This window comes from Pomacea canaliculata, linkage group LG7 (genome assembly GCF_003073045.1).
Source record: "Pomacea canaliculata isolate SZHN2017 linkage group LG7, ASM307304v1, whole genome shotgun sequence".
In the NCBI taxonomy this organism is placed as follows: domain Eukaryota; kingdom Metazoa; phylum Mollusca; class Gastropoda; order Architaenioglossa; family Ampullariidae; genus Pomacea; species Pomacea canaliculata.
Window position 1 is genome coordinate 2,824,538 of NC_037596.1, and position 12,178 is coordinate 2,836,715.

The window sequence follows — 12,178 nt, forward strand, 5'->3', positions numbered from 1 at the left end:
AGGTGATGTATATCAGCCATAAAGCCCGTTTTTTTCACAGCACTTAATGTGACACAAGTTTCGTTCAGGAGCTGTCATAAAAGGTCCTGTTTTCTGACAGCATCTACGTGATCTTCATTCTACATTCACACTATTTATGAAGACTGTAGCACTAAATTTTCTAGAAAAGTATCCCAACGGACCTGACAGGCCAGCTTTACTATCATTAAACACATAGTAACATACCGTGTTTTTAAATAATTTCATATGAGCATCATCAGAGTAAAATTAGAAATGTGGTTATTAGAGGGACTACGGTATGTCGTGTGTGACAGCAAAGACAGGCAGGTGTCAAATTATGCGCAGTCAGGAAGGAATACCTGAATACTTCCCCCTCATCTAGAAAAGGAGACAGCTCATCGGGATATTACCCCAAACAAGCAGTCTAAATATTTTCCCTCCTGCAAATTGGAGTGGTCGTGTACAGAAAAGGAGAATATCTCACCTGGTGTGCATCATCAAAGACAATTCTCGAAGGTAAAACAAATCGTTTTTCCCCAATTACTCATTGCTCGTTTTCTCTACTATTAAAAGCTTATTATGTTTCTATTTTATGCTGATTCGTTTCATGTTTGTTAGTGAAACAAATTCCTATAAATAGTATGGCTAGGTCATACTTTCGTGTACTGACCATACCATAAAAAATTTGCTTACCTAAGTTCAAGACAATTAAGCTTGCATGGAGTATTTTCATTCCCTTCGTCTGTCCACTTTCCCAGACAACCAGTACCGACAACCTAGGTGTTCGTCAGATGGTATGACTGAAGGGATGAATGAATAAATGAATAATTTTTTCAGACTACTTTTCCATTATATGTGTGTTTTTATATGTTTATTCTCTCGATAGTCTATTGATAAAAAAAAAGAATTATTAATTTAACCAACATAATCATCTCTCGCCAGTTTAAACATCTTTCTCCACAGCTATCTCCCTGCCATGACATCGGCTTGCATCGCTTCCGTCATCGTGACGCACATAGCTGCCACGGCTCTCCTTGTCGTTGCCTTGGCAACGTCACACTGGGTGTGGATTGGACGGATCAACAGAACAGGGCTGTGCGCATGCTCCGAGTGCGACTGCGGCGTCTGGTACTTTTGCTCGCGCGGGAGGCATGGCGATGGGGAGGAACACAGTGACTGCACTTTTTTATTGCAAACGAGAGCCGCGTGGAAATGCAACTCCCAGGTAGGCAGGTAGACAGCCAGGTATATAGGATGGTTTATCTGGATGGTACATGGATCAGGACTGACCTTTGCGTAGTTTTGTCAGGGACTGCTAATCACTGAAACAGATCGAGTCCAGACGCACGTAATTTTCAAAATCATATTATTATGCACATATGAAACCTCAAATGTTTTCGAAAAGTGCTTCGGGAGACTCCATCCTTACGACTTAAGTCTCAGCTTCTCCACTGACTGTGGACTTGACCACCTTTGTGCAGCCATGTACATTCATGACGTCAGCGGTGCATTTTTCCTGTGCATTTTGATGTTGTAGGCTGATGGATCAGGAGCGGGAAGTGGGTTGTTGTTGTTGCTACTGTTATTGTTATTATTATTATAGTAGTAGAGAAGAAGAAGAATACGATCCTTGAACTCTTGAGACCGCTTAATGTAGAAAAGAAAGCGCGGGAAGACTTAAGTGATGGACGGGAGTCGAATCAACCCATGCAGAGTTCCGCGCTGCATAGTAGGAGTCGTACATGGCTGTGTTGTCTTGAGATTTATTACTATAATTTTGAAGTGACTATATACACCGTCTTTGCAGACGAAGTTTTCTCCCTCTCCCACTTCGGGAGTGGATGCCATCGACTGAAAGGAATGTTGCAGATTGTCTGTACTCATTCTCCTGGTTTTGGGTGGTTTTTTTTTTATTATTTAATTGCTCGATAAGAAGGTTGGTATCAGATAACTGTCAGTCTTAGCTGATTTTTTAACATTTATTTATCTATTGTTTATTCATTATCTGTCACTCGCAGATTGGTTCAAAGCAACACAAGCAATCTTAGTACTGCCGCGGCACTGAGTGTGACATCAGTGATGCTGGAACTGGCAGCCGCGTGTCTTCTCAAGAACCTTCATCATGTCATCATAGTTACTTCTGTCTTATCAGGTGAGACATATAACGCCGTTTGTGGTGTACGTTGTTGTATATATGTATAGAGAGAGAGACAGGTTACATGTTAAGAGAGAGCGTGGGATTTTTTCATTCCTTGCAAATTTTTCTGTAGTCGACCTGCCGGGGTCAAAAGGGATTTTAAGAAACTGTATTCAGTCGGACCCAAATATTTAATATGTAACCAAATATGTAACTTGCTGTGGCGTAACACTTTGACCTTTCCCATCAGCCTTTCTGCTGACCGTGGCCGTCTGCATTTTCGGGACGGAGGTATCTCACCTGGACGACATCGCTCTGACCATCGAGGGACTTGACGATAAGAGCTACCTGGCGTGGAGCTATTGGGTGGCCGTCGCCGCAGCAGGTCTCGCCTGGCTGGCTACGTCATGCTCACTGATAGTCTGCTGGCACAGGTGCAGCCCGCTCTACTCTGTTTGAAGTCACGTGAGACGTTACGTCACGGCAGCTGACCAATGAACACTTGCAACGGGAAAACCGTTCACTCTGCAGCTCATTGCAGAGAATTTTGGGTAGGGTGCAATTAAGGTAGTGCGTGCGAGTGAGAGAGAGAGAACAGGTATCATGCAACTGATCATTTCTGGGACAACGTAGCTGGAAAAAGACATATTGAGGTAACTCATAGAAAGATTTACGAACTTAGCGACGAATAGAAAATTTCGTAAACAGGTTCACACAACCTTGATAGCTAGCTTAGATGCTACAAAGCTTCGCTATGCTCACCGTTATCATTTCACGTGAACTGCCACCTGCGTGTGTATTTGTTATCTCTTTCCACTTCATGTAAAGCAGATGACTCTTTTAATATCTACTTGTCTGCCTTACAGTGTCAATAACCGTGGCGTCAACACTCTTAAGCACAACTGATTAAAAACACAAATATGCTTGCAGCATTTTATTTGCCACCAGCAAACGCCAACGTACTGTAGGAAATTCTTTCAAAATCACAAAGGGAAATCACTGGACCAAAAGGACAAGTGCCTCATTATTTTGTCAATCAAGAATGATGAAAAAAAAACACATTTGAGAAACAAAATCACAATACAACTTTTACAATTTATTTTGCTGCTCACTGCAACAATAAGAGTGCGATGTCAGCTTTCTTTAGTTTTTATTTGAAGTGGAAGGGTGACAAGAAAACTTGATTATTTGACAATAAACGCTGATTTCAGATAAACTGTGTGCCCTAAAGCTTGCAGTATCAGTATGCACAACATGCTCTTCACTGTATCAAGTGCTTTTGCTAAACAAGTACATCATGTAAATTCCTTCATAAATGTTTTTCATGATTAACAAGCACTGTAAAACATTGACAGACCCAAAAAAATGCAAATGACAATCATTTACAAACAGTAGGAACAGTAGGAAAAACATTAAAAACAAGTATGCGTGCCCTCCACGTCATCATCAAACAACTGCAAAAGGAGTCTTTTTCCAAGGCATCACAAATTATTTGGTAAACTCACATCAGTATGACTAATATTGTAGTGTAACTGAGTGAAGGCAACGGCAGATTGCAGACCAGCCTTTCATGCGTTCAACATCTCCTTTAACTTCCAACATACATGCACTCTCTTTGCATTTAAAACACTGCATGAGGTGAAAGTCTATTGGAGCAAAAGTTCACCAGATTTTCTGTTTCTGGCAGACTATTTTTTGTTAGAGTGTTCAACACTTTCTGAGGACACAAAATATAGCAATGCAAACAATAACTTTAATAGTTTTTCCTTAATCTTTCATGTCACCGTATAAACATGCCATACCTAATGCCTGTTAATAGTTGATTTCATGGAATGATATGTCCCCAAACCTTTTTAAAATTGAGAAACAATCAATGTGTTAAACAAAATCCAGACACCAACAGTATCATACAAAAAAAAAAAAAAAGTGATACCTTGTGTATGTGTATAAATTATATTTACAAACAGTAAAATGTCACCAATTACATATTACAACAGTCTATTTCCACAGCATCTTCAGTGCCAAGTACACACTGTTGCTGACTTAGAAATCATCAGTTTCATGTTCTTCTAAATGCCAGTACACTCTTCGTAACTTGAATCTCTTAACATTTGCCTCTGTAAATCACAAGGCAGCAAAAAAAAAATACATACCACTAATATGTACTATGAATATCAGACTGGAAAAAAAAAACTTCTGCTCACCAAAGTTTGCTTGGTCCATACACAGATTTTCTGCAGCTAGCAATGCATGCTTTAAAAGTACCCAGGTGACTACTTCATTCCATGACCCTCATGATGCAATCTTTTTCTCACACACAAGCACATACTTCATGCTTCAGAGTACTAAAAGTATGTCCACATGCAAACATGCATGTATGAGCGCATGCATACACACACACCACTTTTACTCTAACCATCTCATGCGGTATATGTTTTTCTCTTTCAAATATGCGTGCGCACATACACACACAATATGACTTAGATGAATTAAGACAATGTGATACTGCATGGAAATATCACGTAGAAAAAGACTCACAAAACCACCATATTGCTGACAAACAAAAATAAAATCATCCTTGACTGCTGAGTGAGCCTACTCTTGGGGAAGTCGTAACATAAAGCCATGAAAATTGAAACATAGGAATAAGGCATGAAATAACTTTGATGGAAAAAGTATTAGAGTATAAAACAGTGTTCCCTGCTAACATTTTGACAGAAATCACGAGTTTTCTCTCTCGAACATATCATAATGTGCAAAATTTAATAAAGCAAAGAATAGATTTTCGTAAAAGCCAAAAATATGACCAATTGCAAACTAAAATAAACTACATGATTGATTATAGAACACATCTGGGACAGAAGCCAGTAACTGAAGGCACCTCATAAAATACACAAAATCAATCAAAAACAGGAGAAAAAAAACACGAGGAAACCATCTCAAAACGCGTCCAGCAAAACCCTGAACAAAAATTTTGTTTTAATCTGTGTAAGGAAGCTTGAAAATTCTTCAAGCTTTAAGCAAAGCACTGACAACAGCACGAGCATTGAGGTTGCGAATGTCTGTGTAGGTCTGGCCTGTTCCAACAAAGACAATGGGCTGACCAGTGGTGTATGTCATGGAAATAGCTGCTCCAACCTGACAAGAAACAAATTATATCAATATATGGATCTCAATACATGAAAACAGTAAAGGTAAAAAAAGGAATACAAACTTTTTACAGGATCCAATTTACCTAACAGCTAAAGCATACTTGCTAGGACTAAGGCCCAGGGAGAAAAAATTATAACCAATGGGTCAACTCTTTAGGGGTTCATACTACCTGACTGGTTCTTCAACATACTGGTGTGATTCCTAGCCAAAGTGCATAGCATATAGTCAATGCCAACTTCAAGCATAACAAAGCTGGTGAAAAGTCCAAAAATCAGAGATACTGCTGATAAAAGGACATTAACCAACCTTGTCATCAATGGTGTCAAACTTGGTCAGAATGATTCCATCAATCAAGCGGGGCTGAGTCATGTTGGAGTGGTCAGCCAAAGCCTGGTTGAATTTAGTCAGCTGGTCGACTGCCTCGTTGCCCACAAGGGCTTCTCCCACAAACAACACCAGGTCAGGCTGGTTGACCTTAATCAATTTGGCCAGAGCACGCATTAATGGCTCATTGTCTTGCATCCGTCCAGCTGTGTCCACAAGGCAAATATCGATATGACAATCTCTGGCTGCAACAACAATGTTAGACAAAATGATGATACAGCTTCTTCCTTGCTCAGCACAGTCGTACATTGCTTTTTTCCAGATTACACCAACCTCTCTAGTGCAGTAAAACATGAAAAATTATAAATGGTTTTACTGCCCTGATTATCAATGAAAGGGAACAGGAAAAAAAACTGACAACCATCCTACATAAGATGATTTGTTGTTTCTCAACCTTAGAAATTAAGACTATAGCATGGCAACACTCCATGGAAGATGACCTGACTTCCCTTGGCAACTCTTCATATGTAAAAGTGTTCTTTACACCCCTACCCCCCAACACACAAATATCCACAAATCAATCATTCACATCTGACACCTACCATAGTTAATAGCCTCCATAGCAATGCCAGCAGCATCCTTGCCATAGCCCTTCTCATACAGCTGTACCATCTGTTGGCCATTGTGTTTCTCTGGGGGGTGCAAGGCATTCAATTTGCGCACGTGAGTACGCAGCTGCTCAACTGCCCCAGCACGGAATGTGTCACATGCTGCTATCAGCACACGAAAGCCATTTTCTATCAGCCAAAAGCAAACCTTCAAAAAAACAAAGAAAGCCTCACATTGATGACAAAGATCCCATTTTAACCGCTCTGGGAAAAAACTCTCTTTAAATCTCCTGATAAATTTTAGCATATACTCTTGGACAGCAAAAATATAAAAGATCTTTGCTCTCAGCTAATGTAATCAGACTCACTTTAGCCAAGTTGGTAGACTTGCCAACACCGTTAACACCACAGAAAGCAATGACAAAAGGTCGGCGCTGCTGCCGAGCCTCCATGGCGTCGCGCAAGATGTCCACACGGCGCTGAGGCTCCAGGATCTGCATGCAGGACTCCTGCAATGCTGCCTTCACTGTAGCAGTCACACCTAATCACACAAGAGAGGACAAGAAGGTGAATCCTTAATATACTTTACATATTGAGGAATCCTGCTGAACATTCCCATGTAATACAGAACTAGGATACACAATAAGTGTTGGAACATACATTTTAAAATCATTCTGTTATTTGATGTAAATTCATTTTTATCTATAATCACTCTTTTATTTCCACTTACTTCCAAATGTCCCCAACACTTTTCCTTCAATTTTGGCTGCCACAGATTCGCACAGCTTAGAAGAGATGTCAGCTGCTACATTTTTAGCTGCAAAGCAATATTTTCATCATCCTTAGTCTAGTTAAGACAGCAGGTAAAAACAGAACAATCATTCACCATACACATGTACTTATATCAGCAAATGCCAATCATAAGAAAGTTTTTTTGTTTGTTTTTTTTTTGGCTTGATATCCACACAGGAATGCAGCCTAGCCTTCAAGATTTTTCCACACAGCTGACCCTGGGAAAGACGCAGGAAAATATCAGTGTTTCAAAGTTGCAACTCACCAATGAGATGGTCCTTCATCTTTTCAAGAACTGGGGCCAGATCTTCTTTTGACAGAGTCTTCGAACCAACAAGATTTTTGAACATGCTGAACATCCCAAACCCTCCTGATGATTTACTGCAACAAGACAAATTGACAAGCGTTTTTAAATTGATACGAGTGCTTCAGGAAAGAATGCTATTTTACACTAGAACTATCTTGCCTGATATCCCTAAGGAGTATTTTTTTAACATGCTCATCTATTTAAATTTTATTTACATTCTTGGTAGTTCTATTCAGAGTCATGAAAAATAAGAATATGGTGTAAAACTTCTTGCATTTATCAAAATGCTGTCAGCTGTCCATGAAGACATAAGTGAAGAACCTGCCTTGCTTTCTGCTTTGGAATCGGTGCCTTTTCTTCCTCTACTTCCTCGTCGTCATCCTCCTCCTCACTGCTGTCTGTCTCTATGTCTTTCAGCTGGCCAGACATCGTATTCACCAACTCTAGCTGTCATACACAGCATGACAAAAGGATCTCAGCAAGATTAACATGCTGTGCTTGGGAATGAAGAGGAAATAAATCACGTACAAAGAGACCCCTACCCCAACCAAAAACAAAAACCTCTGTTCATAATATTATAATTATGTGTTTAGACAATCATAGCTAAGCGAATTACCATTTACCAAAACAGCCTGGAACCTAGAGATTTTGAAAGTGGATCCAATCCAATTCACAGATAAATATTGCAGTATTAAAAGAAATAATAACCAGTGAACTAGAGCTTCCCTAGCTAGTAACATGACAAATGCACAAAACTTTGAAAATTAAAAGAGTAATCAAATTTTATCTGACTTACACTCTTCATAATAAAGATAGAAATGACTAGTTGAAAGGAAATGAGAGAAGTAAAAGCATGTAGTATATGCACAGTAAATCAGCAAAAAGCTAAATAACCTGCTTCTCAACAGATACAAGTAAAATCATTTTAGTGATGCTCCTTCCTTTATTTTTGAGGTATCTTTTCATGATTTTTTTAATCATGGCTCTTTAATTTTAAAAAAGGCAGTGATGGTTTGTTCTCTGTAAGTTTATGCAGTTTTGGATACATTATCTACTTTATTCACACATTAAAACTTGCTAAAGTTAAATATAATGAATTCATACATGAACAGTCTCTTACTTATTCATAAGATTTGGTATAATCTAGCACACACATTTAACATGTACGCATTCATCTAGATTTGATATTCACCTCTGCTTTTGTAGGCATACTCTTCTTGTCTTCTAGCATCCCATTCTGTGTAGCTTCGGTGTCTGCATTGCTAAAGTCCAAGCTTCCTGAGTTTTTGCCATTTAGTTCCCATACACGAGCACTCTTTGTTTTTTTGTTAGGTTCTGGGCTTTTGCTACATCAATATTTTTAAAAAAAAATTAAGCATCTTTGTTTTTCAAACCTTCATTCCAAAATCATTCAGATTATTTTTCAAATTCATTTAGCAAGAAAAATACCCAGTTCTAAACAATACCACATGCATCAAGTGTACATAATCAAGACGAGAAAAAGAGATAAACTTACCAACAGACACTTCAGTATACCAACTACAAAGGTTAAATCAGTAACTTTAAATTATTGATAAATCTGAACATTGTAATATCTGAGAATATGTGCAGACACTAATTAATGCTTAAAATTAATTAACATCCTGTTCCTATTGGTCTAGCACATGAAATCTTATACTGTTTAACAATTGTTTAAACACTTCTTTTCAGTGCGCAAAATTATTTCAAATGAGATGACTTTCTTTTCAAGGATGGGTTTTAGAAGGTCTGTGAGGTTGATGATTGGTATAAGCATATGTTTGAAGCTTTCACGTTAGTTGTGATCTTGAGTAGCTAGAATTAAGATCAATCATGAGTAGCTCTTCCAAAAATTATGATATAAAAATTATTTATGAAATTTTATTAAAAAAAAGAAACCGATGACAATATTATGCCTATTACCATGTCAGGAAATTGGAGCTTAATTTTTATGTCTGGCTCAGGATTTAACCTATAACGACAGTAGATTCCCCAGTGCATGGTATAAAATATAAAATAATTAAAACAATGAAACTGGTCTAGTTTCCAACTCAGCCAGTGTTGTTTTTCTTCGTATTTGTTTCCTGGTGCATGGTTGGGAGAGGGGGGCAAGGAATGAAGAAATGATATTTTACACCAGACTAGCATCTAAAGCACTATCACAGCAAGCCCAGTAAACAACTGCCACAAGCAGAAAAAGAACAGAATGCCTACAATAGGATCTGAACCCATGACAGCTGATCCTCACTGTATTAGTGACAAGTGTTTAACCATTGTACAACTCAACTGCTCACATGAATAGACGGGTCATCTAAAACTTGAGATTCATAAGCCAAAACAGAATTCTATAAGAACTGTAAAGACGTCAAAGATCATGTTACAACTCACGAAACTACAGGTTTCTTCTTTCCACGAGCAAATAAAAGTTCCCTGTTTTTGCGTAATGTTTCTTCATCCATCTCTCCATCTTTGATGGTTCCATTTCCTGGAGATGATGTAACTTCTACAGCAGGGGGTTTCTGCCCTGGAGCTGGAGAGTTTGCAGCTGTAAAATCACATTGTCAATTAAACATTCCTTTAGTTTTCTCAAAAATCTAACAAATGCAAAAGGCAATGATTGTTATTACTGATAGACTTCTTCATGAGATGATAGGAAATAAACTTGTTTGAAAGCCACATAAGCCAAAGAATGAAGGTGCTCACTTACATTTTGAATTTTTATTGTCTTTCACTTTAACTGCTTTCTTTTCGTCCTTTTTATTTTCAATCATAGATGAAACAGTCTTCTTTGATTTCTGTGATTCTTCAAATGTTCTCATTGCTCTGCATCAGAAAAAAAGACATATTTGGAATTAAGAAGAAAATTTGATAATTTTTGCATCAATTCCTCAAACATCATTAAGTTAATGATTACCTTTTTAATTCATAACTTCACTTACACCCTGCATTACTTTGGATGGTAAACTCTTAAATATACAGTTAAAGCTCAAGTATTAGATACAGCAGAAAAAATTACTGTCTTTAAGTCAGTCAAAATCAACTTCCTATTTTAAAAGTCAATTAATAGCAGGTTGAATAAAGTAACAACATAATGATAACAACACAACTGATGGTATGATAATTACATTTCAGATAATAATATTTGAACAAGATACAGCTAGTGACATTGCAACACAGCACATTAAAATTATAAATGTGTGCACACGTGCACATCCATCTATATGCTAGGTCATAGCTCACATGCCCTTTGAGCTGCAAACCTTTCAACCACTTTACAAAGTCTAATCAGCATATTCTGTCATTTGTTTCTTCTCACTTTGGTGCTTTTGCTTCCTGCTTGCTCTCATCTTCTTGCACACGTAGCATTCTCTGAAATGTCTCTGTGAAGTCAAAATTGCGGGACAGGTTTCCATGAGAAAGGTCATCTTTGTATTTGTCTCGAAATTCCAGCTGAATATCATTCAAAAACTTGTCTACATATGATAGCTGTAAAATCTTCTGATAGGCAACCTGCAACAAGAGGGAGATAAATTTCATGTCTTCTACAGAACTCTTTCAAACACAAGCTACACAAAGACTTAGAATTCTAATGATTCTAATGACTTTCCTGCTGCTATCTGTTTAGTTATTCTGACTATTCATTATCTATGGGTTGAAATCTTGAAGATGCTTCACGATGTACTTTCTATTTCTATGCAACTTACAAGTTTTAGTTCAACTGAATATGGATGTTAAAAAAGAACATCCGCGAGGCAAAGGATGTTGGAACCATATGGGCCAAACTGAGGGAGACTGCCCCATACTGGGTACAAGGTGAAGGTGTTGGTGCGGCCCTAAGCTCCTCGAGGAGTAACAAGGAATGAACTGAACTGAATATGGATGATGATAATAATTTATAAATAAAAGCTCTTACCACAAAAACAAGCTCAAATTCATTATCCAGCTTGTATTTTAAAGTTAGTGACTCATGATTGAAGGAATTACTTCCTGTCCGTTGCTGAAACAAATAATTTGGGATTGAAAATTATGTGACTCTGGAAGCTGGTACTTTGGATTCTCACTGTACTCAGATGTTTTTCATATCAGTGATAAACTGTAACAGTAATAAAAAAAATGTACACATAGAGATAATGATACTGGATATAAAAAAGAACGGGAATTTAGAGTATTAATAAGATAACAATAACATCTTAAAATAATACATAAAGATATATAAATGTTGAGGTGTGTTAAAGTGTAGTGACCAGAGATCTTACAGCAACACCAGTCATTTGTAGGGCCAAGTGTTTTAAAAGTGAATTGTTTTGCATTTCATTAAATACCACGGAATACATAGTGAGGTTCATATTTCATGTTTCACCGATTCTCATAAATCCATATGGGTTATTTTGTGATGCACCTATGCACCTTTGCACCATACGTAATGAACCATATCAGATGGCATTATTTAAATAAACGTGAAAATACACAAAAGTCAAACATTAATTTCTATTCAACTTTACTGATACATAATGGCAACAGTAAAATACGACCAAAAAATTCCCTTATTACGTTATAGAGCAGAAATGTCAAACATATCAGCGAATGTTGTTCTCAAATACCTACCTGAAGAATAACTGTTTTCACTAAGGCATTTATCGACGGAGTGAATAGTTGTGATGTCCCTTGAAAACACCACAAAACAATTCCTCCTTTGCTAAATATGGTGAAAAAGTCCAACATATTGCTTATCTGGCTTTCACGTTGGTAGTTTCTGGCAACCGGAACTTTTCTGATATAAGAACGTAAACTTGGGCATGCGCAGAAGGCGTGGGAGGGGTCATTTGATTTAACTTTTTA

General features: G+C 37.7%; 1 protein-coding gene and 1 long non-coding RNA gene across 2 annotated transcripts; one reads left to right on the forward strand and one right to left on the reverse strand.

Moving 5' to 3' along the window:
• The first annotated feature begins 386 nt into the window (after window positions 1-386).
• LOC112568230 lies at window positions 387-3,353 on the forward strand. The gene is made up of 4 exons (XR_003100037.1): window positions 387-516; window positions 964-1,225; window positions 2,019-2,152; window positions 2,388-3,353. It is a non-coding gene; the product is annotated as an uncharacterized LOC112568230 (long non-coding RNA).
• Window positions 3,057-12,121, reverse strand: LOC112568229 (signal recognition particle receptor subunit alpha-like). The gene is made up of 13 exons (XM_025245428.1): window positions 11,945-12,121; window positions 11,253-11,336; window positions 10,656-10,849; window positions 10,047-10,162; window positions 9,728-9,884; window positions 8,514-8,667; window positions 7,647-7,768; window positions 7,280-7,395; window positions 6,953-7,039; window positions 6,591-6,763; window positions 6,217-6,430; window positions 5,597-5,859; window positions 3,057-5,275 (listed from the first exon to the last, which is right to left on the reverse strand). Exons 1-13 carry the CDS (start codon window positions 12,059-12,061, stop codon window positions 5,147-5,149), a joined length of 1,926 nt encoding a protein of 641 aa, XP_025101213.1. The 5' UTR covers window positions 12,062-12,121; the 3' UTR covers window positions 3,057-5,146.
• Window positions 12,122-12,178: the final 57 nt, after the last annotated feature.